Source organism: Chiloscyllium plagiosum, unplaced genomic scaffold, assembly GCF_037043375.1.
Source record: "Chiloscyllium plagiosum isolate Xiang-an unplaced genomic scaffold, Cpla_swu_hap1 HiC_scaffold_5, whole genome shotgun sequence".
Lineage (NCBI taxonomy): Eukaryota > Metazoa > Chordata > Chondrichthyes > Orectolobiformes > Hemiscylliidae > Chiloscyllium > Chiloscyllium plagiosum.
The window spans coordinates 118,473,922-118,500,876 of record NW_028270143.1 but is presented as its reverse complement, the minus strand read 5'-3'; the positions used below and the strand labels follow the sequence as shown (position 1 = coordinate 118,500,876).

At 44.3% G+C, this 26,955-nt stretch overlaps 1 protein-coding gene across 4 annotated transcripts in view; it reads right to left on the bottom strand.

Annotated features, from left to right (window-relative positions):
- The window catches only part of LOC122550137 (uncharacterized), an 82,362-nt gene that overhangs the window by 5,777 nt on the left and 49,630 nt on the right, over positions 1 to 26,955 (bottom strand). For all 4 annotated transcript variants that reach the window (XM_087987585.1, XM_087987583.1, XM_043690777.2 and 1 more), the window contains 3 exons: positions 16,343 to 16,507; positions 8,299 to 8,435; positions 472 to 578 (listed from right to left, as the gene is read on the bottom strand). In XM_087987585.1, coding sequence (XP_087843711.1) covers positions 472 to 578; positions 8,299 to 8,435; positions 16,343 to 16,507 — 409 coding nt within the window. The remainder of the gene's footprint in view (positions 1 to 471; positions 579 to 8,298; positions 8,436 to 16,342; positions 16,508 to 26,955) is intronic.

Below are 26,955 nucleotides of genomic sequence, written 5' to 3'. Positions count from 1 at the left end.
TGAAAAGTGTGGTATTATAAGGGGCCTTTCATCTCCTTTGTGGTTCTTCTTCCCTTACCCTCCCGTTGTCTTTTGGGGAGCCAAGACTTTACAATCTGTGGCCTTGTGCTAGAACATACTCCCTTAAGTCATGGAGCTAGAGCTTGTCATAGAATCCCTATAGTGCAGATAGAGGCCGTTCGGCCCATCAAGTCTGCACTGACTCTCCAAACTGCATCCCACCCAGATCCTCATCCTATGCTTGTAACTCCACATTTCCCATGGCTAACCTACCTAGCATGCACATTCCTGAACACTGGGCAATTTCCCATGGCCAATCCACCTGACCTACACCTCTTTCAACTGGGGTAGGAAACCGGAGCACCTGGTGGAAACCCACACAAACACACAGGGAGAATGTGCAAACTCCACACACAGTCACCCAAGCATGGAATATATAGTTAACTTTGTTATAATTTCTTCCAATCTTACCTTTCTATTTATAACGTAAAATATCTCGTGGACTGGAACAAAAACAGCAAAGTTCTCGTAACACTGGAAATACCTCTTCTCTGCAAACATACCGTCATGTTGTCCACCTGCAATCCAACATAGTGCATTAACCTGTGCTCCTCCACTGGGAATTTTTCTCTCATTCTCTGCTCAATGCCAATTGCTGGTTGACAAATGATTTATCCTGAATTCATGTGCAACCGATCCGCCTTAATCCAGAACCTACAACCACAATAGACTGAACCCCTTGGTGTCCCTGTCATGTCCCACGTTAACAATGAAGCAGAGACCTTGATCAAGGTCTTTATGCCTCCACATGGTGGATCAAGGCAGGAGTGGGAACGTTTTGACGTGTCCTTGCACCCATTTCTATCTGGGATTTGAATGACCCCTGGATAAAGCTGTGGCAGCTTCACCCACATTCAGCGGTGCTACCCTTTCTGGCTTCACTACAGAGTGGGAGTTCGAATCCTCTCACCCCCAATCATTTTGTGGTTCAGTTTGTTAGTTAACATGCTTTACATCGACTTTGAGCACTCTTAAACCGTGGCAGCAGCTGGGTTGTGACGTCAGGGATCTTTTGACGATGTTTAAAAATACAAGTGTCATCATTTCATGATGTGTGATAAGTTTTATGTATTTTTAATCTCATTGGTAGTAGGGCTCTGTCCTTAAAAAAAATAAATGACACTTAAATTGACCAACATTTATAAAGATTTTCACATGTATTCGAGTACAGTCGGTTCTGCTATAACCAGTAATTTTGTTCTCATACAATCCTGTCATGAGAAAATCACATAATAGCAGCACCGTTTAAACTAATGGGGCTGGAAATATGTTATAACCAATACACGCTTTAGAAACAAGTGTCCCCAATTTGTATTCACAACACACACGTTGTGGAAAAATGAATTGTACGTCATAAGACATAGGAGCTGAAGTAGGCCATTCAGCCCATTGAGTCTGTACCACCATTCAATGAGATTGTGGCTCATTCTGATCATCCTCAACTCCACTTTCCTGCCTTTTCCCCATAACCCTTGATTCCCTTAATGATTGAACATCTGTCTCAGCCTTGAATATACATAATGACCCACCTTCGACAAATTTCTGCAGGAAAGAATTTTGCAAATGCACTACATTCTGCAAAGAAATTCTTTCTCATCTCTGTCTTAAATTAGCAATCTCTTCTGAGGTGGTTTCCTCCGGCACAAGAAACTCCCCACATGGGGCAACAAGCTCTCTATATCTACCCTGCCAAGTACCCTAAGAATCTTGCATTCTTCAATAAGGTTACCTCTCATTCCAAACCCCAATGAGTGCAGGCCCAACCTACTCAACTTGTCTTCATAAAACAGTCCCTCCACACTTGCTTTCAACTAAGTGAATCTACTCCACTCTGCCTCAAACAACTTTTGGAAGTCCAAATATATTACGTCCATTGCTTCCTCTTTATCTCCCGAGCTTGTTAGGTTGATTAGAATTCTTGGAGAAGCTATCAGGGTTGACTTCCCCTTCATGAAGCTATGCTGACATTGCTAGATTTTTTTATGTACACACATACACAAAATTAAAATGAACTCTAACGTTTTCACAATAACAGATGTCAAGCTAACAAAACATCTGTTTTGTCTGCTTTTTTAACTAAAGTGGCTACATTGGCAGTTTTTCAATCCTCAGCAACTTTTCCAGAATGTAAAGTTTTAGAAAGATTACTCCTAGTGTATCTGTTTTATGTAATCAATGCCTTGAAAATTTCTAGAATGTAACTCATCCACTCTGGGGGACATATCACCTTTACACTCATTAGTTTCCCCAGTACTTTTTCTCTCGTGATAATTATTGCATTTATTTCCTCTCCTGCTTCTGCCCCTTGATTGAATATGTTTGGAAACAGTGTTATTAGTGTGAAGACCCATGCAAAATATTTATTCAATTTCCATGCCATTTTCTCGTTCCTCATTATGGCTATTAGATCATAATATGCACTTGTGCTGTTAATTCATTTACTTTGTTCCGAATACTGTATGCATTGCAGTAAAGAGCCAATAATAAGAAAGAATGAATCTTAGGTGATTCTGCGGCTGAGAGCGTGAATTCAGGATGGCATGTTGCCTCCCTGGTGCCAGGGTTAAGGACATCTCCAAACAGTTGCAGCACCTTGTCAAAGTGGAGAGTGAGAAGCCAAAACTTGTTGTGCACATTGATAACAATGGCAAAATTAGGGAAATAGTGAATACAAGAAGTTAGGAAGGAGGTAAAAAAGCAGAACTTAGAAGGTAGTAATCTCTGGATTATTCCCAGTGTCATGTGCTAGTGCGAGTAGGAATAGGAAGCTAGGACAGATAGATCAATGGCTGAGGAGATGGTACAGTGGGCAGGGATTCAGATTTGTGGATCATTGGGATCTCTTCTGAAGTAGAAGAGATCTATCCAAAAGGGATGGGTTTCACCTGAATGGAAAGGGGACCAATATCCCAGCAGGGACATTTGCTACTGTTATTCAAGTGTATTTAAACTAGTAGGGAGAGGGATAGGGGAATCCTAAGCAGTCATGAGACTAGAGAGACCGATGAGGATGGCTCTGAATTTTAAAAAGTGTGTTAATTAGAAAAGGCAGACAAGAGCTAGTCAGCGAATGACGTAACTCTGAATTAAGCAGCATTTATTTCAATGCAAGGATCTTACAGGGAAGACAGGTGAATTCAGGATATCCATGGAAACTTGGAACTGGGACATCACAGAAACAAGAAGGGGCCGATCACCTTGATGAGATTGTACGATAGGCCCCGCAATGGTCAGAGGGAAATTGAGCAAAATATGTAGAGCAATCTCTGACATAAGAAAGAATAACAGTGTTATAATAGGGGATTTTAATATTCTAAACATAGACTGGGACTGGCATAGTGTTAAGGACTGGAGGAGCCTGTTGAATGTGTTCAAAAAAAAATTTCTTTATCAAGCCAGGGAACTACAGACCAGTGAGCCGACGTCGGTGGTGGGCAAGTTGTTGGAGGGAATCCTGAAGCACAGGATGTACATGTATTTGGAAAGGCAAGGACCTATTAGGGATAGTCAACGTGGCTTTGTGCGTGGGAAATCATGTCTCACAAGGTTGATTGAGTTTTTTGAAGAAGTAACAAAGAGGATTGATGAGGGCAGAGCACTAGACGTGATCTATATGGACTTCAGTAAGGCGTTCGACAAGGTTCCCCATGGGCCACTGATTAGCAAGGTTAGATCTCATGGAATACAGGGAGAACTAGCCATTTGGATACAGAACTGGCTCAAAGGTAGAAGACAGAGGGTGGTGGTGGAGGGTTGTTTTTCAGACTGCAGGCCTGTGACCAGTGGAGTGCTACATGGATCGGTGCTGGGTCCACTACTTTTCATCATTTATATAAGTGATTTGGATGTGAGCATAAGAGGTACATTTAGTAAGTTTGCAAATGATACCAAAATTGGAGGTGTAGTGGACAGCGAAGAAGGTTACCTCAAATTACGACGGGATCTGGACCAGATGGGCCAATGGGCTGAGAAGTGGCAGATGGAGTTTAATTTAGATAAATGCAAGGTGCTGCATTTTGGGAAAGCAAATCTTAGCAGGACTAATACATTTAATGGTAAGATCCTAGGGAGTGTTGCTGACCAAAGAGACCTTGGAGTGCAGGTTCATAGCTCGTTGAAAGTGGAGTCGCAGCCATATAGGATAGTGAAGGCGGCGTTTGGTATGCTTTCCTTTATTGGTCAGAGTATTGAGTACAGGAGTTGGGAGGTCGTGTTGCAGCTGTACAGGACATTGGTTAGGCCACTGTTGGAATATTGCGTGCAATTCTGGTCTCCTTCCTATCAGAAAGATGTTGTGAAACTTGAAAGGGTTCAGAAAAGATTTACAAGGATGTTGCCAGGGTTGGATGATTTGAATTATAGGGAGAAGCTGAACAGGCTGGGGCTGTTTTCCATGGAGCAGCGGAGGCTGAGGGGTGACCTTATAGAGGTTTACAAAATTATGAGGGGCATGGATAGGATAAATATACAAAGTCTTTTCCCTGGGGTGGGGGAGTCCAGAACTAGAGGGCATAGGTTGAGGGTGAGAGGGGAAAGATATATAAGAGACCTAAGGGGCAACGTTTTCACACAGGGTTGTACGTATATGGAATGAGCTGCCAGAGGAAATGGTGGAGGCTAGTACAATTGCAACAGTTAAAAGGCATCTGGATGGGTATATGAATAGGAAGGGTTTGGAGGGTATGGGCCGGGTGCTGGCAGGTGGGACGAGGTTGAGTTGGGATATCTGGTCGGCATGGACGGGTTGGACCGAAGGGTCTGTCTCCGTGCTGTACGTTTCTATGACTCTAATATGTAGGTGTACCTACTAGAGAGAGCAAAACTTGACCTTCCCTTGGGAATAAGGTAGGGCAAGTGACTGAAATGTTAGTAGGGGAGCACTTTGGGACCAGTGATCACAATTCTATTAGTTTTAATATAGTTATGGAAAAGGATAGGTCTTGTAAATAAGTTAATGTTCTTAATTGGAGTGAGGCCAATTTTGATGATATGAGACAGAAACTTTCAAGAGGTGACTGGAGTAGACTGCTCGCAGGTAAAGTGATGACTGGCAAGCGGGAGGCTTTCAAAAGTGAGAAATCCTGTCTCACCGACTTGATTGAGTTTTTTGAGGACATAACCAAAACAATTGACGAGGGCAGAGCTGTAGACATTGTCTACATGGATTTTAGCAAAGCCTTTGATAAAGTTCCGCATGGTGGACTCTGTGTAAAGTTAGTTCACCTGGGATTCAGGGAGAGCTTGCCATTCGGATGCAAAATTGGCCTGACAGTAAGAGACCGAGAGTAGAGGATTTTTTTGGACTGGAGGCCTGTGACCAGTGGTGTTCCACAGGGATTGGTGCTGGGTCCACTGGTGTTTGTCATTTATATAAAACAAGTTGGATGAAAATTTAGGAGACATAGTTAGTAAGTTTGCAGATGACACCAAAATTAGTAATAGAGTTACGAGGTTTACTGTACCTTTAAGTTGCTATGAGACAAAAAACAAATTCAAATTCGGCCAATCAGTTTAAATCATGCCCAAGATACTAAGCTCCGATCAAGTTTGAATTTGGTATTTTGACAATGGTAAGACTAATGAAACCATCCGATGCTTTGGGGTATAAATATAAAACAAATTGAACAGTTGGGAGAGAACTGCCAAGCCACCAACATATACAGACTGCCTGCAGAATAGCTCTCTTAAAGGTACTTTTATCTATCAGTGACCTGTGAAGCAGAAACCCTAAGAAGAAAAGAAGACAGAAGATGACACAAAGAGAAGATTCGACAGCTGGCTGATGTTGAGATTTGAATTTTTTGATAAATCTTAATCAGGGGATTTATCGGACCAGTACTGTAGAGGGGGAAAGTCAAAGATACATTAGAGAAAGGAGTGGTAAATAGTTGTTAGTTAATTATTCCCTGTTAGACTTTAATAAAATAAAGTTGTTAATTTTTACTTTAGTGTCGGAGGCTGAGGGATGATCTTATAGAGGTTTACAAAATTATGAGGGGCATGGATAGAATAAATAGACAAAGTATTTTCCCTGGGGTCGGGGAGTCCAGAACTAGAGGGCATAGGTTTAGGGTGAGAGGGGAAAGATATAAAAGAGACCTACAGGGCAACATTTTCACGCAGAGGGTGGTACGTGTATGGAATGAGCTGCCAGAGGATGTGGTGAAGGCTGGTACAATTGCAACATTTAAGAGGCATTTGGATGGGTATATGAATAGGAAGGGTTTGGAGGGATATGGGCTGGGTGCTGGCAGGTGTGACTAGATTGGGTTGGGACATCTTGTCGGCTTGGACAGGTTGGACTGAAGGGTCTGCTTCCGTGCTGTACATCTCGATGACTCTATGACTTTTGGGATAGTTCTTTGCCTCTTGAATTTTAACAGATTATGCACGAGTTAAATGTTTTGCATTTGGGTTTAAACTAACGGGGGCGGTGGGTTGGGGGGGTTACCCAGTGTCGTAACAACAGTCAACGGTGAAGAAGGTTATCTAAGATTACATAGGGGTCTTGATCAATTAGACCAATGTATTGAGGAGTGGCAGATGGCATTTAATTTTGATAAATACGAGGTGTTGCATTTGGTAAAACAAAAAGGGCAGCACTTAGACAGTTAATGGTAGAGTTACCAACAGAGAGACTTAGGGTTCTTTGAAAGTTGCATCAGAGGTAGACAGGGTGGTTAAGAAGGTATTTAGCACAATTGCCTTCATTGCTCAGACCACTGAGTCTAGGAGTTGGGATGTCATGTTGAGGACATTGGTAAGGCCACGTTTGGAGTCCAGTGTCCAGTTCTAGTCACCCTGCTATAGGAAGGATATTATTAAACTGGAGAAGGTTCAGAAAAGATTTATCAGGATGTCGTTGGGACTGGACAGTTTGAGTTACAAGGATAGTCTGCAGCGTAGGAGATTCAGGGGTGATCTTATAGAGGTTTACAAAAACATGAGCATAGATCAGGTGAATAGTAAAGGTCTTTTCCCCAGGGTGGGGGCATTCAAAACTAGGGGGCATACTTTTAAGGTGAGAGGAGAAAGATTTAAAAGGAATTTAGGGGCAACTTCTTCATACAGAGGATGGTTCATGTGTGGAATGAACTGCCAGAGGAAGTGGTAGATACAAGCACAGTTATAACATTTAAAAGATATTTGACTAGGTACATGAATCAGAAAGGTTTAGAGGGATACGGGCTAAATGCAGGTAACTGGGACAAGTTTAGTTTGGGAAACTTGGTCAATATGGAGGGGTAAGCCTGAAGGGTCTGTTCCCGTGCTGTATGACCCTATAATTGTGTCTTTTTACCACGTTCCACCTTAAATCTCAGCCTTTCTGTTCACTACGTATAAGTGAAGTCTCTCATCCATCAGTAACCATTGGTTTAATTTTGACTTCTCCTCCTGAGGGTTTTGCCTTGTCTCCAGTTGGAACCTGCCTCCAATGATATGGTTTGGAGTTGGGAGCTCAGACAAAGGAATAGTCTGACGGGAGGTGAGGAGCATCTTATTGACACAGCAAGTTATGATCTGGAATGCAGTGCCCGAAAAGATGGATAAATGAGCTGTGTGGGTGAAAGAGATAGATTGGTAAAAATGACTTCTCCACTTGGTGAGTTCTTAATCTCAAATGCAGTAGGTGGATGTAAAGTGGAAGCCAAGCACACCTCATTGGATTTGGCATCTCCTTCAGGTGCATTCTTTATCTAGTCAGTTCACATGGTTGCTCACAGTCACCTGAGTGTATTGTTCTCGAAAGTCTTGTGCTCTGGTTTCAAGAAGCCCAAACAGAGGAATGCAGGAATAAGGGAAAGATCTTTCAATCTCAACAAAACAGAAACAGAATAGAAGTGAATTGAATTTATTGTCACGTACTGAGGCAGGATGAAAAACTTTGTCTTGCGGGAAATACAGGCAGAAGAAAGATCACGAGAAGACCAATCACAAGAAATAATCATGTGAATCAGGACAGAGGGTCATTTAAAGAACAGATTGAAGATTACATTGCAAACACAGAAACCCAGCAGGTCTGCAGCATCTGTGAAGATACAGAGTTAATGTTTCGAGTTCCCCCATTCCAATACTGAAGAAGTTATACCAGGCTCAACTCTTTCTTTATCCACAGATTGCTGCCAGACCTGCTGACTTTCTCCAGTATTCTGTGTTTGTTTCAGATTTCCAGTATCCGCAGGATTTTGCTTTTAGTGAAGATTAAATTGGCACATTTAGTGAAGGAGGCATACATACTTGGTTCGTCGAGCTCTACTCCTACAAACACGGCATTGGCCATTCCAGAACCATCCAAATGGCCAACATAACGAGCAGTGCCTGACTTGTTGCCATTTACAATCACGTAATCATTTATGTCAATGGGAAGTTTCTGTCTGTCAAAAGATCAGAAGGAAAGGTTATCACACTGACCATTCCACTTAGCTGTCTATACCAACCAAGGTGCATGGAATGAGCTGCCAGAGGAAGCGGTGGAGGCTGGTACGATTGCAACATTTAAAAGGCATTTGGATGGGTATATGAGTAGGAAGGGTTTAGAGGGATATGGGCTGGGTGCTAGCAGGTGGGACGAGATTGGGTTGGGATATCTGGTCAGGATGGACGAGTTGGACCAAAGGGTCTGTTTCTGTGCTGTACATCTCTATGACTCTACTTCATAGTTCGTTCTTGAATTTAGGAACTGATTGACCTTGGCTCTTGAGGGCTCTGGGACGGATGCATTAGGCTGACTGAGCCAGTAGTCTCTGCGATGAGCCTAATACACCAGTATCCCAGCACGTTTTCAATTATTGTGTTCTCTGATCTAACCATCTGAGTTTCAAACCACTTCAATAAAACACTTTACATTTGTCGTTTTGACTCCATAGCTCTATCGATACTTTGCCTTAGAGTAGAAAACTGAGTGTATCCCAGAACCTGGGGCCTAGGCAGCTGCTGCCATCATCGAGAAATACATTGGAGGAAACCCCAGCATGCCTGGGGAGAATGTGCAACCTCCACAGTCGCCCGAGGCTGGAATCAAACCAGGGCCCTGGTGCTGTGAGGCAGCACTGTTAACCACTGAGCCTTTTGTTAGTCCCCGGTAAATGGTCTCATTCAGTCATAAACATTCTCAAGACATAGGAGCAGACATTAGGCCATTCAGCCCAGTGAGTCTGCTCTGCCATTCTATCATGGCTGATGAGTATCAAGGGTTACGGGGAGAAAGTGAGAGAATTGGGTTGCGAAACTTAAGAACATATCTATCTCAGTCTTAAATACACTCAATGACCTTGCCTCCACAGCCTTCTGTGGCAATGAATTCCATAGATTCACCATTCTCTGGCAGAAGAGGTTTCTCCTTATCTCCATTCTAAAAGGTCTTCCTCTAAGGTTATACCGTTGAGTCCTAGTCTCTCCTACCAATGGAAACATCTTCCCAACACCTACTCTGTCCAGGCCATTCAGTATTCTGCAAGTTTCAATTAGATTCCCCCACATCCTTCTAAACTCCATTGAGTATAGATCCAGAGTCCTCAAATGTTCCTCATATATTAAGCTTTTCATTCCTGGGACCATTCTCGTGAGCCTCCTCTGAACACGTTCTAGGGCCAGTACATCCTTCCTGAGATATGGGGACCAAAACTGCAAACAATACTCCAAATGTGGTCTGACCAGAGTCTTTTAAAGCCTCAGAGGTACATCCCTGCTTTTATATTCAAGTCCTCGCAAAATAAATGCCATGATTGCATTTGCCTTCCTAACTACTGACTCAACCTGCAAGTTTATCTTGAGAGAATCTTGGACTAGAATTCCAAATCTCTTTGCACTTCAGACTTCTGAATTTTCTCCTCATTTAAAAAATAGTCCATGCCTCTATTCTTCCTACCAAAGCACATGACCTCACACTTTCCCATGTTGTACTCCATCTGCCACTTCTTTGCCCACTCTCCTAACCTGTCCAAATCCTTTTCCAGCCTCTCCATCTCCTCAGTGTTACCTGTCCCTCTACCTATTTTTGTATCATCTGCAAGCTTAGCCAGAATGCCCTCAGTTCCTTCATCTAGATCATTAATGTATGAAGTGAAAAGTTGTGGTCCCAACACCGAACATTACAGAACACCACTTGTCACCAGCTGCCATCCTGAGAAGGACCCTTTTTTAGATTAGATTAGATTACTTAGTGTGGAAACATGCCCTTCGTCCCAACAAGTCCACACCGCACCGCCGAATATCCCCACTCTCTGCTTTCTGCCAGACAGCCAAGCTTCTATCCATGCTAGCACCTTGCCTCTGACACCATGGGTCTTTGACTTACTCAGCAGTCTCCGGTGCAGCACCTTGGCAAAGGCCGTCTTGAAGTCCAGGTAAATAACATTCATTGGCTCTCCTTGATCTAACCTGATTGTCACTTCCTCAAACAATCCCAGCAGATTTGTCAGCCTTGACCTTTGATGAAACCATGCTGACTTTGCCTTATTTTACAATATCCTTGCAAGTATTCAGAAATCTCATACTTCACAATAGATTCCAGGATCTTACCCATGATCAAGATTAGGCTAATTGGTCTGTAGTTTTCCGCCTTTTATCTTACTCCCCTTTTAAATAGGGCGTCACATTAGCAATTTAAGTCTGCATTAGCACTCAAGTTTTAACCTACTCTGTTTTGTAATCCTTGCCAGTAGTTAGAGATGTACAGCATGGAAACAGACCCTTCGGTCCAACCCGTCCGTGCCGACCAGATATCCCAACCCAATCTAGTCCCACCTGCCAGCACCCGGCCCATATCCCTCCAAACCCTTCCTATTCATATACCCATCCAAATGCCTCTAAAATGTTGCAATTGTACCAGCCTCCACCACATCTTCTGGCAGCTCATTCCATACACATACCACCCTCTGCGTGAAAAAGTTGCCCCTTAGGTCTCTTTTATATCTTTTCCCTCTCACCCTAAACCTATGCTCTCTAGTTCTGGACTCCCCGCCCCAGGAAAAAGACTTTGTCTATTTACACTATCCATTCCCCTCATAATTTTGTAAACCTCTATAAGGTCACCCCTCAGCCTCTGACGCTCCAGGGAAAACAGCCCCAACCTGTTCAGCCTCTCTCTGTAGCTCAGATCCTCCAACCCTGGCAACATCCTTGTAAATCTTTTCTGAACCCTTTCAAGTTTCACAACATCTTTCCGATAGGAAAGAGACCAGAATTGCACGCAATATTCTAACAGTGGCCTAACCAATGTCCTGTACAGCCGCAACATGACCTCCCAACTCCTGTACTCAATACTCTGACCAATAAAGGAAAGCATACCAAACGCCTTCTTCACTATCCTATCTACCTGCGACTCCACTTTCAAGGAGCTATGAACCTGTACTCCAAGGTCTCTTTGTTCAGCAACACTCCCTAGGAGTGCCCAACATGTCTCCAATGAGTAAGATTGCCGGGTTGGGGAGGGAGATTTAACAGTAAATCATTGGTCCCTCAGACCTGTACTTACACTTGATAAGATCCCAGCTGTTGTGACTATGTTCTCTACTCCACGTTCCTGTCCATCCCTTGTACTTTTCAGATTGACTCCCTTCTTGGTCAAGAATCTAATTCAGCCTTAAAAATATTCAGTGGCCCTACCTCCGCTGTTTTCTAGGGAAGAAAATTCCACACACCCTGGCCCTCAGAAAAAATTCTCATCTGCCTTAAATGGGAGACACCCCAAATTTTAGACCGTGTCCTCTAGTCCTAAAACACCCCCCACACAAGGGGAAACATTTCCTTAACATCCATCCTGTCAAACTCCTCAGTGTCTTGCATTTCAGTGAGACACCTCTCATTCCTCTAAACTCAAACACATTCATGTCCAACCTTTCCTCAGAAAATAATCCTTTCATCACCAGCGGAGAGTGGTGTGTACCTTCTCCGAAATGCTTCTTGTGCTGTTATCTTTTCTCAAGTAAGGAGACAAAAGTTGTACACAGTACTCCAGAATATACTGCCCATAACCGAATCCTCACCAAGACCTTGTTCACCCATGGCAGCTGATCATGTGCCTATTTTAGCTCCTATATAAATAACACCTTAAAACTTGCATCCTTATTTTTAAATCTCTCCTTGGCCTCAGCACTCATCTCTGAAATCTCCAGCCCCCCACAACCCTCTCGGACATTGTGCTCCTAGATTTTGGGCGTCATGCAATTTCCCAGTGATGGCAACACCAGCAGCTGCCCAGGCCCTGAGCTCTGGAATACACTCCCTACATCTCTCTACCTCATTTCTTTACTCTAAGACATTTTAAAGCCTAGCTCTTTGACCATGCTTTTCCCCAATCGTGTCCTGTACAGAATGGTTTCATATCTTGTGTTACACTGGTCCTGTGAATAGCCTGGAGGATTTTATTACATTAAAATATGTAACTGTATAGCAACTTGTATTTATTATTGATTCCAATGCAGTAAGGTCTAGAATTTTAGTCATTTGGTAGTACAGAACGTGAGTATTATTGAAATGGTGTTTTGTCAAAGCTTTTCATCTTGTACTTGTCAAGAAAATATTATATTTGTTTTTTTTATTTATTCATTTGTGGGATGTGGGTGTCACTGGCTGGGCCAGCATTTATTGCCCGTCCCTAGTTGCCCCTGAGAAGGTGGAGGTGAGCTGCCTTCTTGAACCACCGCAGTCCACCTGATGTGGGTTGACCCATAATAATATTACAGAGGGAATTCCAGGATTTTGATCCAGAGACACTGAAGAAACAGCGATATATTTCCAAGTCAAAATGATAAGTGGCTTGGAGGGGAACATTCAGGGGCTGGTGTTCCCATGTAACTACTGCCCTTGTCCTTCTAGATGGAAGTGGCCACATGTTTGGAAGGTGCTGATTGAGGGTTTTTGGTGAATTTCTGCAGTGCATCTTATAGATCGTACACACTGCTGCTACTGAGTGTCGGTAGTGCAGGGATTGGTTGCTTGTGGATGTGGCGTCAGTCAAGTGGGCTGCTTTCTCCTGGATGGTGTGAAGCACCTTGAGTGTTATTGGGGCTGCACCATCCAGGCAAATGGGGAGTATTCCATCACACTCCGGACTTACGCCTTGTAGATGATGGGACAGGCTTTGTGGAGTCAGGAGATAAATTATTTGCTGCGGTATTCCTATCCTCTGACCTTTTCTTGTAGCCACTGCATTTATGTAGTAAATCCAGTTGAGTTTCTGATAAATGATAACTTCCAGGATGTTGATAATGGGGAATTCAGTGATGGTAACATGTCAAGGGGTAGTGGTTAGATTGCCTCTTTCTGATGTCCTGGAGCTGGGATGACTGACCTCCAACAACCACGACCATCTTTCTGTGTGTCAGGTATGACTCTAACCAGTAGAGTGTTTGCCCCCTGATACCCATTGATTTCAGTTTTGCTAAGGGTCCTTGATGCCACACTCCGTCAAATGCAGCCTTGATGTCAAGGGCTGTTACTCTCCCCTCCCCTCTGGAATCCAGCTGCTTTGTCCATGTTTGACCTAAGGCTGTAATGAGGTGAGGAGCTGAGTGACCCTGGCAGAACCCAAACTGGGCGTCACTGAGCAGGTGCTGCTTGATAGCACTGTTAATGATGCTACACTTTACTGATGATCGAGAGTAGACTGATGGGGTGGTATTTGGTCAGGTTGGATTTGTTCTGCTTTTTATGTACAGCACACACCTGGGCAATTTTCCTCATTGTTGGCTAGATGCCAGTGTTATAATTGTCCTGGAAGAGCTTGGCAAAGGGAGCTTGAAGTTCTGGAGCACAAGTCTTCAATACTATGGCCAGACGTTGTCAGGGCCTGTAGTCTTTGCAGTATTCAGTGTGTTCAGCTATTTCTTGATATCACATGTGGTGAATTGAATTAGCTGAAGACTGGTACCTGTAATGCTGGGAACCACTGGAGGAGGATCATCCACTCAGGAGGTCTGGCTGAAGATTGCTGGGAAAGCTTCCGTCCTATGATTTGCTCTATGTGCTGGGCTCTTCCATCATTGAAGATGGGGATACTTGTGGAGCTTCCTCCTCCAGTGAGTTATTTAATCATCCACCACCATTCACGACTGGATATGGCAGCACTGCAAAGCTTAGATCTGATCCATTGGTTGTGAAATTACTTAGCTCTATTGCTTGCTGCATGTACTGTTTGGTGGCTTCACCGGGTTAACACCTCATTTTCAGGTATGCCTGGTATTGCTCCTGGCATGCCCTCCTATAGTCTCCAATGAACCAGGTTGTTCCCCTTTCTTGATGGCAATAATTGATTGGGGGATATGCCGGGCCATGAGGTTACAAATTGCACTGGAGTATAATTCTGCTGCTGTTAATGGCCAGCACCTCGTGGATGCCCAGGCTTGAGTTGCTAGATCTGTTTGAAGTCTGTCCCATTTAACACACAACACCTGGTTTCGGTCCAACAGTTTATTTGGAAGTACAAGCTTTCAGAGCACTGCTCCTTGGTCAGGCAGATAGTGGGGCAGCAATTCACCAAAGGATTCTCAGACCACTTCCATTGAGAAGGACAAGGGGCAGCAGATCCATGGGTAACCACCGCTGGCAAGTTCCCCTCCAAGGCCCTCTCCAACTGGACTCGGAAATATATCGCCGCTCCTTCACTGTCGCTGGGTCGAACCCCTGGAACTCCCTGCATATAGCTATTGTGGGTCTACCTACACCAAGTGGATAACAACTGTTCAAAAGGGCAATTCACCACTGCCTTCAAGGGCAACTAGGGACAGACAATAACTGCTAGCTCAGCTAGTGACATCCACATTTCCAGAAATAATTTTGAAATCTCAACCAATAGGTGGCAGCCTGATCAATCAATTAGATCAATCTGCCTGGTTTAAAATGTAATCAAAGGCAATTTAACTTTCGATCATTATTAATGAATGCATTCTATTTGGTCATGTTCTGACCTGTCAGAGTCTAATGTCAACCAATCATCTTTCCCCATGAATCATTATTCTTGCAAGTTATCCTGATGAGAACAAGACAAAATGCTAAGGCAGAATGTATTTTCAGCAATATTCAGACTGAGAAACTCTCTTTGTGGTCTCCTCTACATTGGGGAGACGGGACGCCTACTCGCAGAGCACTTTAGGGAACATCTTGGGGACCTGCACCAACCAACCTCACTGCCCCGTGGTCAAACACTTCAACTCCCCCTCCCACCCTGCCGAGGACATGCAGGTCCTGGGCCTCCTCCATCGCCACTCCCTTACCACCTGATGCCTGGAGGAAGAACACCTCATCTTCTTCCTCAGACCCTCCAACCCCATGGTGTCAATGTGGATTTCACCAATTTCCTCATTTTTCACCCCCCCCACCCCAGTTTCAATCTTCCAGCTCAGCACCATCCTCATGACCTGTCCTACCTGTCCATCTTCCTTGCCATCTATCTACTCCACCCTCCCCTCCGACCTATCACCTTTTACCCCCACCTCCATCTACCTATCGCACCCTCCCTTCCCCCAGCCACCCCCTCCCATTTATCTCCCCACTCCCGAGGCTCCCAGCCTCTTTCCTGATGAAGGGCTTTTGCCCAAAGCGTCAATTCTCCTGCTCCTCGAATGCTGCCTGACCTGCTGCGCTTTTCTAAGACTGGTGTTTTCCTTAACTTTCAGAACAGCATTCCCCTTTGAACCAAGGGCTGCATGTGCCACTGTGGCTGTAGGCCAAAAGAACTCTATGTAAGTCATACCTGTCCCAGAGCTGTGTCATTACACATCTGGCCAAGATGATTAAAAGTGAATTTTTGTATTTTCTCTCCTCAGTTGAGCCCAATGTACTTTCCAGCTATCCCTGTAACTTTCCTTATTGAGCAGCCAATGCCATTCCAGCCACTGGCAATTTTCTGCAGGATCAAAGATCCACACTGACAGCGACAAACTCTATTCAGTGCAAGACCCTGAACAAGGAGCTGAGAGAGGGAAGTGATGCATTGAATGGACAGCAACACAAACAGGCACTTGGCCCAAACGTTCTTCACATCATCAAATCTTGGCCAGTGGATGGCACTTATAGACAATGTCCTAAACTGCACCAAGCCAAGTCTTGCGTCCCTGGGGATGACTGCGTCCACCAGGATGTTACATAACTGATTGATGTGTTCCATAAGTAACCAGTGAGGAGGTGTGGTATGATCCTTTTTTCCAATGAGAGACAATGCCAACCATTTGTTCAGTACAACACAGCCATCGCAAAGGGTCATATCCATCCATGGCACAGTATATTGATTGAAACATTGTTTTTGACAGAATTAACTCGAGGAGGGTGGACAAAGACTCACCTCTGCAGGTGCAGCAGTGTTTTGATTTTGTCTTTCTCGTGACCATTGCGGCCATTCGTCAGTTTGTAATTGCCGAAGAAGGAGATGCAGCTGGAGCACTGGCAGCCGACCAGAGGAAACGGAAAGATGGAGCAGCTTAGAGATGCATCGACCTGAAAATCAGGGCTAAAGCGGAAGAGAAGACAACCACACTTAGCAATGATGAAGTAAAATCACACATTACCAGAAATCAGATCACAGGGCATTGCAACCCTACTCACACAGAAACATCACGGCCAACAACACCCAAGTCTACATCTTTTCAGCCACCAATTTTCTCATTTACATCTGAACTGGCTTGCAAACCTGTGCCTCATCGTCTTCATTGGTCACTACAGATCCTTCCCTTCATAGTTCTTCATCTTTGCTCCACTGCCATCCTTCCTTCTCTTCCCTCCACATTGTCATCCATCCACCATCCATTAGGAGTCAGTGATGGCATTGTGGATAACATTGTTGCCACAGAATCAGGAAGCTCTGGGTTAAGGTCCCACTGCAGGGACCTGAGAACAGTCCTGCAAGAGCACTATGTTTGATTAGATTAGATTCCCGACAGTATGGAAACAGGCCCTTTGGCCCAACAAGTCCACACCGACCCTCCGAAGAGTAACCCACCCAGACCCGTTTCCCTCTGAATGACGCACCTAACACTACGGGCAATTTAGCATGGCCAATTCATCTGACCTGCACATCTTTGGACTGTGGGAGGAAACCAGAGCACCTGGAGCAAACCCACGCAGACAGTCACCCGAGGCTGGAATCGTACCTGGAACTCTGGTGCTGTGAGGCAGCAGTGCTAACCACTGAGTCACCATGCGGCTTGGAAGTGCAGTTTTTTGGTTGCCTGCAATTCTGGTCTCCTTCCTATCGGAAGGATATTGTGAAACGTGAAAGGGTTCAGAAGGATGTTGCCAGGGTTGAAGGATTTGAGCTATAGGGAGAGGCTGAATAGGCTGGGGCTGTTTTCCCTGCAGTGTTGGAGGCTGAGGGGTGACCTTATAGAGGTTTATAAAATCAGGAGGGGAATGGCTAGGATAAATAGATAAGGTCTTTTACCTGGGGTGGGGAGGGTCTAGAACTAGAGGGCATAGGTTTAGGGTGAGAGGGGAAAGATATAAAAAGAGGCAACTTTTTCGTGCAGAGGGAGGTGCGTGTATGGAATGAGCTGCCAGAGGAAGTGGTGGAGGCTGGTACAATTATAACATTTAAAAGGCATGTGAGTGGGTATAGGAATAGGAAGTAGGAAGGGTTTAAAGGGATATGGGCCAAGTGCTGGCAAACGGGACTAGATTGGGTTGGGATATCTGATCGGCATGGACGAGTTGGACCGAAGGGTCTGTTTCCATGCTGTAGAGCTCTATGACTTGTTTTTCTCTCTCTCTCTCTCTCTGTCATGCTGATATAAATATCCCAGGTTACAAACCCATAAAGAAAATCAGCAGGGGAGTATTCCCTGCATACTATGAAGGTGAAATCTGTTTAGAGGTGCAGGACAAGGCGAGATGCTTAATGAATACTTTTTGTTTCCAAGAAGTGAATCAAACAGTCAGGGCAGGCAGGGACAAGGTAGGACTAATAAATTAAACTGCATTTATTTCAATGCAAGGGGCCTAATAGGGAAGGCAGATGAACTCAGGGCATGGTTAGGAACATGGGACTGGGATATCCATAGCAATTACAGAAACATGGCTCAGGGATGGGCAAGACTGGCAGCTTAATGTTCCAGGATAGAAATGGTACAGGAAGGACAGAAAGGGAGGCAAGAGAGGAGGGGGAGTGGCATTTTTGATAAGGGATAGCATTACAGCTGTGCTGAGGGAGGATATTCCCAGAAATACATCTAGGGAAGTTATTTGGGTGGAACTGATAAACAAGAAAGGGATGATCACCTTATTGGGATTGTATTATAGACCCCCCAATAGTCAGAGGGAAATTGAGAAACAAATTTGTAAGAAGGTGCAAAACTTGACCTACTCTTGGGAAATAAGGCAGGGCAGGTGACTGAGGTGTCAGTGGGGGAGCACTTTGGAGCCAGCGACCATAATTCTATGAGATTTAAAATCGTGATGGAAAAGGATCACGAAGTCCAGATCTAAAAGTTGAAGTTCTAAATTGGAGAAAGGCCAATTTTGACGGTATTAGGCAAGAACTTTCGAAAGCTGATTAGAGGCAGATGTTTGCAGATAAAGGGATGGCTGGAAAATGGGAAGCCTTCAGAAATGAAATAACAAGAATCCAGAGAAAGTATATTCCTGTCAGGGTGAAAGGGAAGGCTGGTAGGTATAGGGAATGCTGGATGACTAAAGAAATTGAGGGTTTGGTTAAGAAAAAGAAGGAAGCATATTTCAGGTATGGACAGGATAGATCGAGTGAATCCTGAGAACAGTATAAAGGAAGTAGGAGAATACTTAAGAGGGAAATCAGGAGGGCAAAAAGGGACATGAGATAGCGTTCGCAAATAGAATTAAGGAGAATCCAAAAGGTTTTTACAAATACATTAAGGACAAAAGGGTAACTAGGGAGAGAATATGGCTCCTCAAAGATCAGTAAGGTGACATTTGTGTGGAGCCAGAGAAAATGGAGGAGATACAAAATGAATATTTTGCATCAGTATTTACTGTGGAAAAGGATATGGAAGGTATAGACTGTAGGGAAATAGATGGTGACATCTTGCAAAAAGTGCTGGATGTCGTGAAATGGTTAAAGGTGGATAAATCCACAGGACCTGATCAGGTGTACCCGAGAACTCTGTGGGAAGCTAGAGAAGTGATTGCTGGGCCTCTTGCTGAGATATTTGTATCATCGATAGTCACAGGTGAGGTGCCGGAAGTCTGGAGGTTGGCTAACGTGGTGCCACTGTTTAAGAAGGGCGGTAAAGACAAGTCAGGGATCTATAGACCGGTGAGCCTGACATCAGTGGTGAGCAAGTTGTTGGAGGGAATCCTGAGGGACAGGATGTACATGTATTTGGAAAAGCAAGGACTGATTAGGGATAGTTAACATACTTTATGCGTGGGAAATCATGTCTCACAAACTTGATTGAGTTTTTTGAAGAAGTAACAAAGATGATTGATGAGGACAGAGCAGTAGATGTAATCTATCTGAACTTCAATAAGGCGTTCGACAAGGTTCCCCATGGGAAACTGATTAGCAAGGTTAGATCTCATGGAATACAGGGAGAACTAGCCATTTGGATACAGAACTGGCTCAAAGGTGGTGGTGGTGGAGGCTTATTTTTCAGACTGGAGGCCTGTGATCAGTGGAGGGCCACAAGGATCAGTGCTGGGTCCTCTACTTTTTGTCATTTACATAAATGATTTGGATACGAACATAAGAGGGACAGTTAGTAAGTTTGCAGATGACACCAAAATTGGAGGTGTAGTGGACAGCGAAGAGGGTTAGCTCAGATTACAACAGGATCTGGACCAGATGGGCCAATGGGCTGAGAAGTGGCAGATGGAGTTTAATTCAGATAAATGTAAGGTCCTAGGGAGTGTTGCTGAACAAAGAGACCTTGCAGTGCTGGTTCATAGCTCCTTGAAAGTGGAGTCGCAAGTAGATAGAATAGTGAAGAGTTTGGTATGCTTTCCTTTATTAGTCAGAGTGTTGAGTACAGGAGTTGGGAGGTCATGTTGCGGCTGTACAGGACATTGGTTAGGCCACTGTTGGAATATTGCGTGCAATTCTGGTCTCCTTCCTATCGAAAAGATGTTGTGAAACCAGAAAAGATTTACAAGGATGTTGCCAGGGTTGAAGGATTGGAGCTATATGGAGAGGCTGAACAGTCTGGGGCTGTTTTCCCTGGAGCGTCGAAGGCTGAGGGGTGACCTTATAGAGGTTTACAATATTATGAGGGGCATGGATAGGATACATAGGCAAAGTCTTTTCCCTGGGGTCGGGGAGTCCAGAACTATAGGGCATAGGTTTAGGGTGAGAGGAGTAAGATATAAAAGAGACCTAAGGGGCAACCTTTTCACGCAGAGGGTGATACGTGTATGGAATGAGCTGCCAGAGGATGAAGTGGAGGCTGGTACAGTTACAACATTTAAGATGCATTTGGATGGGTATATGAATAGGAAGGGTTTGGAGGGATATGGGCCGGATGCTGGCAGGTGGGATTAGATTAGGTTGGGATATCTGGTCGGCACGGACGGGTTGGACCGAAGGGTCTGTTTCCATGCCGTACATCTCTATGACTCTATGTTTAGTATAGAGGAGGAATCTGACAAGATAGCTTTAGAAGGGGAGATGTTGGGTCCAGTGGATAGGGTGGAATTTATGAGGAGGAGGAGGAACTGGAAAAGCTGACCACAGGTAGTGTGGCTTGAATTCCAGGTTGTTGGAGAATATGAGTATGTCTGGAATATTGCGAACAGTTTTCCATCTCCTTATCTGAGGAAGGATATTTTTGCTCTTGAGAGAGTGCAGCAAAGTTTACAGACTGATTCCTGGGCTGGCGGGACAGGTGTACAATGAGAGATTAGGATAGTGTTCGTAGAGTATGGAAACAAACCCTTCGGCATGGTGGCTCAGTGGTTAGCACTGCTGCCTCACAGCACCAGGGTCCTGAGTTCGATTCCCGCCTGTCTGTGTGGAGTTTGCACATTCTCCCCGTGACTGCGTGGGTCGCATCCGGGTGCTCCGGTTTCCTCCCACAGTCCAAAGATGTGCAGGTCAGGTGGATTGGCCATGCTAAATTGCCCACAGTGTTAGTCAGGGGGAAATATAGGGTAGGGGAATGGGTTTGGATGGGTTTCTCTTCGGAGGGGCGGTGTGGACTTGTTGGGCCGAAGAGAATGGTGGAGAATCTAATCCACACTGACCATGTTCCCAAACTAAACTTGTCCCATTTGGTCCATATCCCTCCAAACCTTTCCTATTTATGTACTTACCCAAATGTCTTCTAAACGTTACAACTGTACCTGGCAGTTCATTCCACACAGTAACCACTCTGTGTAAAAACATTGCCCCTCATCTCCTTTTTAAGTAGTTCTCCTCTCACCTTCAAAATATGCTCCCTAGTTTTAAAAGCCCCTACCTTAGGGGGAAAAAATACTTTCGCTGTTCACCTTATCTATGCCCTTTATAAGGTCACCCCTCAACCACCCATGCTCCAGTGAAAAATTCCCAGCCTACCCAACCTATTTTTATAACTCACCTTCCATATTCAGCAAAATCCTGGTAAATGTTTTTTGAACCCTCTCCAGCTTAATAACATCCTTCCTATAACAGGGTGACCGGAACTGCACAGAGTACTCCAGAAGAGGCCTCACCAAAGTCCTGTGCAACCTCAACAAGATGTCCCAACTCCTTTCCTCAAAGGTCTGAGCAATGAGGCAAGTGTGCTAAATGCCTTCTTATCCACCCTTTATAACTGTGCCACAAATTTCAAAGAATTATGTACCTGAACCCCTGGGTATCTCTGTTCTACAACACTACCCAGGGCTCCATCATGAATTGTATATGTTCTGCCTTCATTTGTTTTACGAAAATGCAAAACCTCTCGTTTATCAGATGTTTCAGTAAGAACAGAGAAGATGTAAAAGAGGGGGAGGTGTGGCATTGTTGGTCAAGGACAGTATTACAGTTGTAGAAAGGATGTTTGGGAACTCGTTAACTGAGGTAGTATGGGCTGAGGTTAGAAACAGGAAAGGAGAAGTCACCATGCTGGGAGTTTTCTATAGGTCTCCGAATAGTCCCAGAGATGTAGAGGAAAGGATAGCAAAGATGATTCTCGATAGGAGTGAGAGAGGCAGGGTAGTTGTCAAGGGGGACTTCAACTATCCAAATATGACTGGGATCACTACAGTACGAGTACTATAGATGGGTTAGTTTTTGTCCAGTGTGAGCAGGAGGGCTTCCTGAAACAGTATGTAGACAGGCCAACAAGGGGCGAAGCCACTTTAGATTTAGTACTGGGTAATGAGCCTGGCCAGGTGTTAGATTTGGAAGTGGGTGAGCACTTTGGAGACAGCGATCACAATTCTGTCAGGTTTACTTTAGTGATGGAAAGGGATAAGTGTACTCCACCGAGCAAGAGTTACAGCTGGGGGAAGGGAAATTACGATGCAATTAGGAAAGATTTAGGAAGCGTAGAATGGGGAAGGAAACTGCAGGGGATGAGCACATTAAAAAGTGGAGCTTATTTAAGGAAAAGCTCCTGTGTGTCCTAGATAAGTATGTACCTGTCAGGCAGGAAGGAAGATATAGAATGCGTGAGCCGTGGTTTACTAAGGAAGTGGAATCCCTAGTCAAGAAGAAGAAAAAGGCTTATGTTAGGACAAAATGTGAAAACTCAGTTAGGGTACTTGAGGGTTACAAGGAAGTCAGGAAAGACCTAAAAAGAGAGCTCAGAAGAGTCAGGAGGAGATATGAGAAGTTGTTGGCAGATAGAATCAGGGTTAACCCTAAGGCTTTCCATAGGTATGTCAGGAATAAAAGAGAGTTAATTTAAATAACAAGAGTTAAATTAGGGCCAATCAAGGATAATAGTGGGAAGTTGTGTGTGGAGTCAGAGGATTTATGCACATCTGGATAGGAATAATGTGATCAAGGATAGTCAGCATGGTTTTGTGAAGGGCAGGTCGTGCCTCACTAACCTTATTGAATTCTTTGAAAAGGTGACGAAGGAGGTTGATGAGGGGAAAGCGGTAGATGTGGTATATATGGATTTTAGTAAGGCGTTTGATAAGGTTCCCCATGGTAGGCTACTGCAGAAAATACGGAGATATGGCATTGAGGGTGAGTTGGAGGTTTGGATTAGGAATTGGTTGGATGGAAGAAGACAGAGGGTAGTAGTTGATGGCAAAGTTTCTTCATGGAGTGCCGTCACTAGCGGTGTTCCGCAAGGATCTGTTTTGGGACCATTGCTGTTTGTCATTTTTATAAATGACCTGGAAGAGGGGTTAGAAGGTTGGGTGAGCAAGTTTGCGGATGATACGAAAGTCGGAGGAGTTGTTGACAGTGAGGAAGGATGTGGCAGGTTACAGCAGGATATAGAGAAGCTGCAGAGCTGGGCAGAAAGGTGGCAAATGGAGTTCAATGTAGGTAAGTGTGAGGTGATTCACTTTGGTAAGAGTAACAAAAAGATGGGGTACTGGGCTAATGGTCGGATACTTGGTAGTGTGGATGAGCAGAGGGATCTTGGTGTCCATGTACACAGATCTCTGAAAGTTGCCACCCAGGTAAATAGTGCGGTGAGGAAGGCATATGGCGTACTGGCTTTTATTGGTAGAGGAATTGAGTTCCGGAGTCCTGAGGTCATGATGCAGTTGTATAAGACTCTGGTGCGGCCGCATCTGGAATATTGTGTGCAGTTTTGGTCGCCATACTATAGGAAGGATGTGGAGGCACTGGAACGGGTGCAGAGGAGGTTTACCAGGATGTTGCCTGGTATGGAAGGAAGATCGTATGAGGAAAGACTGAGACACTTGGGGCTGTTTTCATTAGAGAAAAGAAGGTTTAGGGGTGACTTGATTGAGGTGTACAAGATGATTAGGGGGTTAGATAGGGTTGACAGTGTGAACCTTTTCCCGCGTATGGAGTCGGGTTTTACAAGGGGGCATAGCTTTAAATTAAGGGGGGGTAGATATAGGACTGAAGTTAGGGGTAGGTTCTTCACTCAGCGAGTCGTAAGTTCATGGAATGCCCTGCCAGTAGCAGTGGTGGACTCTCCCTCTTTATGGGCATTTAAGCGGGCATTGGATAGGTATATGGAGGATAGTGGGTTAGTATAGGTTAGGTGGGCTTGGATCGGCTTAACATCGAGGGCCAAAGGGCCTGTACTGCGCTGTATTCTTCTATGTTCTATGTTCTATGTTAGATAGGGAAGCACTAAATAAATATTTTTCGACAGTGTTTACTATAGAAAATGAAAATGTTGGCGAGGAAGATACAGAGATACTTGCATCTAGACTAGAAGAGATTGAGCTTCACAAGGAAGAGGTATTAGAAATACTAGTGTGAAAATAGACAAGTCCCCTGGGCCGGATGGGATCTATCCTAGGATCCTCTGGGAAGCAAGGGAAGAGATTGCCGAGCCTTTGGCATTGATCTTCAAATCATCATTGTCTACAGGAATAGTGCCTGAGGACTGGAGGATAGCAAATGCGGTTCCCTTGTTCAAAAAGGGTAGTAGAGACAACCCTGGTAATTATAGACCAGTGAGCCTTACTTCAGTTGTTGGTAAAGTGATGGAAAAGGTTATAAGAGATAGGATTTATAACCATCTAAAAAAGAATAATTTGATCTGGGACAGTCAGCACGGTTTCGTGAAGGGTAGGTTGTGCCTAATGAATCTTATTGAGTTTTTTGACAAAGTAACCAAAGAGGTAGATGAGAGTAAACCGGTTGATGTGGTGTATATGGGTTTCAGCAAGGTGTTCGATAAGGTTCCCCACAGTAGGCTATTATACAAAATTCAGAGGAATGGGATTGTAGGAGACATAGCAGTTTGGATCAGTAATTGGCTTGCTGAAAGAAAACAGAGGGTTATAGTTGATGGAACATGTTCATCTTGGTGTCCAGTTACTAGTGGCATACCGCAAGGATCGGTGTTGGGTCCACTGCTGTTTGTCATTTTTATAAATGACCTGGATGAGGGCTTAGAAGGGTGGGTTAGTAAATTTGCGGACGACACTGTCGGTGGAGTTGTGGATAGTGACGAAGGATGTAGTAGGTTGCGGAGAGACATAGATAAGCTGCAGAGCTGGGCTGAGAGGTGGCAAATGGAGTTTAATGCGGACAAGTGTGAGGTGATTCACTTTGGTCAGAGTAACCGGAATGCAAAGTACTGAGCTAATGGTAAGATTCTTGGTAGTGTAGATGAGCAGAGAGATCTCGGTGTCCAGGTACACAGATCCCTGAAAGTTGCCACCCAGGTTGACAGGGTTGTTAAGAAGGCATACAGTGTTTTGGCCTTTATTAATAGAGGGATTGAGTTCCGGAACCAGGAGGTTATGCTGCAGCTGTACAAAGCTCTGGTATGGCCACACTTGGAGTATTGTGTACAGTTCTGGTCACCACATTATAAGGAGGATGTGGAAGCTTTGGAAAGGGTGCAGAGGAGATTTACTAGGATGTTACCTGGTATGGAGGGAAGGTCTTACGAGGAAAGGCTGAGGGACTTGAGGCTGTTCTCGTTAGAGAGAAGAAGGTTGAGAGGTGACTTAATAGAGACATACAAGATAATCAGAGGGTTAGATAGGGTGGACAGGGAGAGCCTTTTTCCAAGTATGGGGACGGCAAACACGAGGGGAGATAGGTATAAGATAGATGTCAGAGGTAGTTTCTTTACTCAGACAGTAATAAGGGTATGGAATGCTTTGCCTGCAACAGTAGTAGATTCACCAACTTTAAGTACATTTAAGTCGTCATTGGACAGGCAAATGGACATACATGGAATAGTGTAGGTTAGATGGGCTTCAGATTAGTATGAAAGGGCGGCGCAACATCGAGGGCCGAAGGGCCTGTACAGCACTGTAATGTTCTATGTTCTATCTAAATTAAACATCATCTGCCACTCCTCAATCCATTGGCCCAATGGATTAAGATCTCTTTGTAACCTTAGATTGCCTCCTTCACTGTCCACTATACCACCAATTTTGGTGTCATCTGCAAACTTACTAATCATACCTCCTATATTCTCATCCAAATCATTTATATAAATGACAAACAAATGTGGATCTCGTACCTATTCCTATGGAACACCGTTGGTCACAGGCCTCCAGTCTGAAACACAACACTCCACATTCACTCTGTCTCCTGCGATTAAGCCAATTATATATCTAACTGGCAAGGTCACCCTGAATCTAACTTTATTAATTAGTCTACCATGCGCAGCCTCATCAAAGGCTTTGTTAAAGTCCAAGTAAACAACGTCTACCACTCTGCCCTCAATCTTTTTGTTTATGATCTCAAAAACTTAATCAACCTTGTGAGACATGATTTCCCATGCACAAAGCCATGCTGACTATCCCTAATCAGTCCTTGCCTTTACAAATGCATGTAAATCCTGTCTTTCAGAATCTCCTCCAACAGCTTACCCATCGCTGATGTCGGGCCCCAGCCTGTCATTCCCAGACTTCTCCCTGCAGCCTTTCTTAAAGGCACAGCATTCGCTGGAGTTCAGAAGAACGGAAGGTGTGAATTTATAGAATTCTGACTAGACTCGACAGGGTAAATGCAACAGGGATATTCCCAATGGTAGGAGAGTCTAGAACCAGGGGTAACAATCCAAGGATATGGGGTAAACTCTTCGGGACTAAATGAGAAATTTCTTTCTCAGAGTGTTGATCCTGTGGAATTCTCCAACTTTAGAAGCAGTCAAGGAGAAAACGTTGATCCTTTTAGCCCCAAGTGTTATATCCAACTCCCTCTTAAAATCAAAGGTTATGAGGAAAAAGCAGAGACAGGCTATTGAGGTGAATGATCAACCAAGCTCATAACGAATGACAGAATAGGTTTGAAGGGCCGAGTGGCCTACTCCTGCTTTCAGTGTTTGTCTTAAACACATAATCAGCTCACTGCGTTCTTTCAAACTAACTGTTTAACTTATAATCCAGGCTGTGCTTATG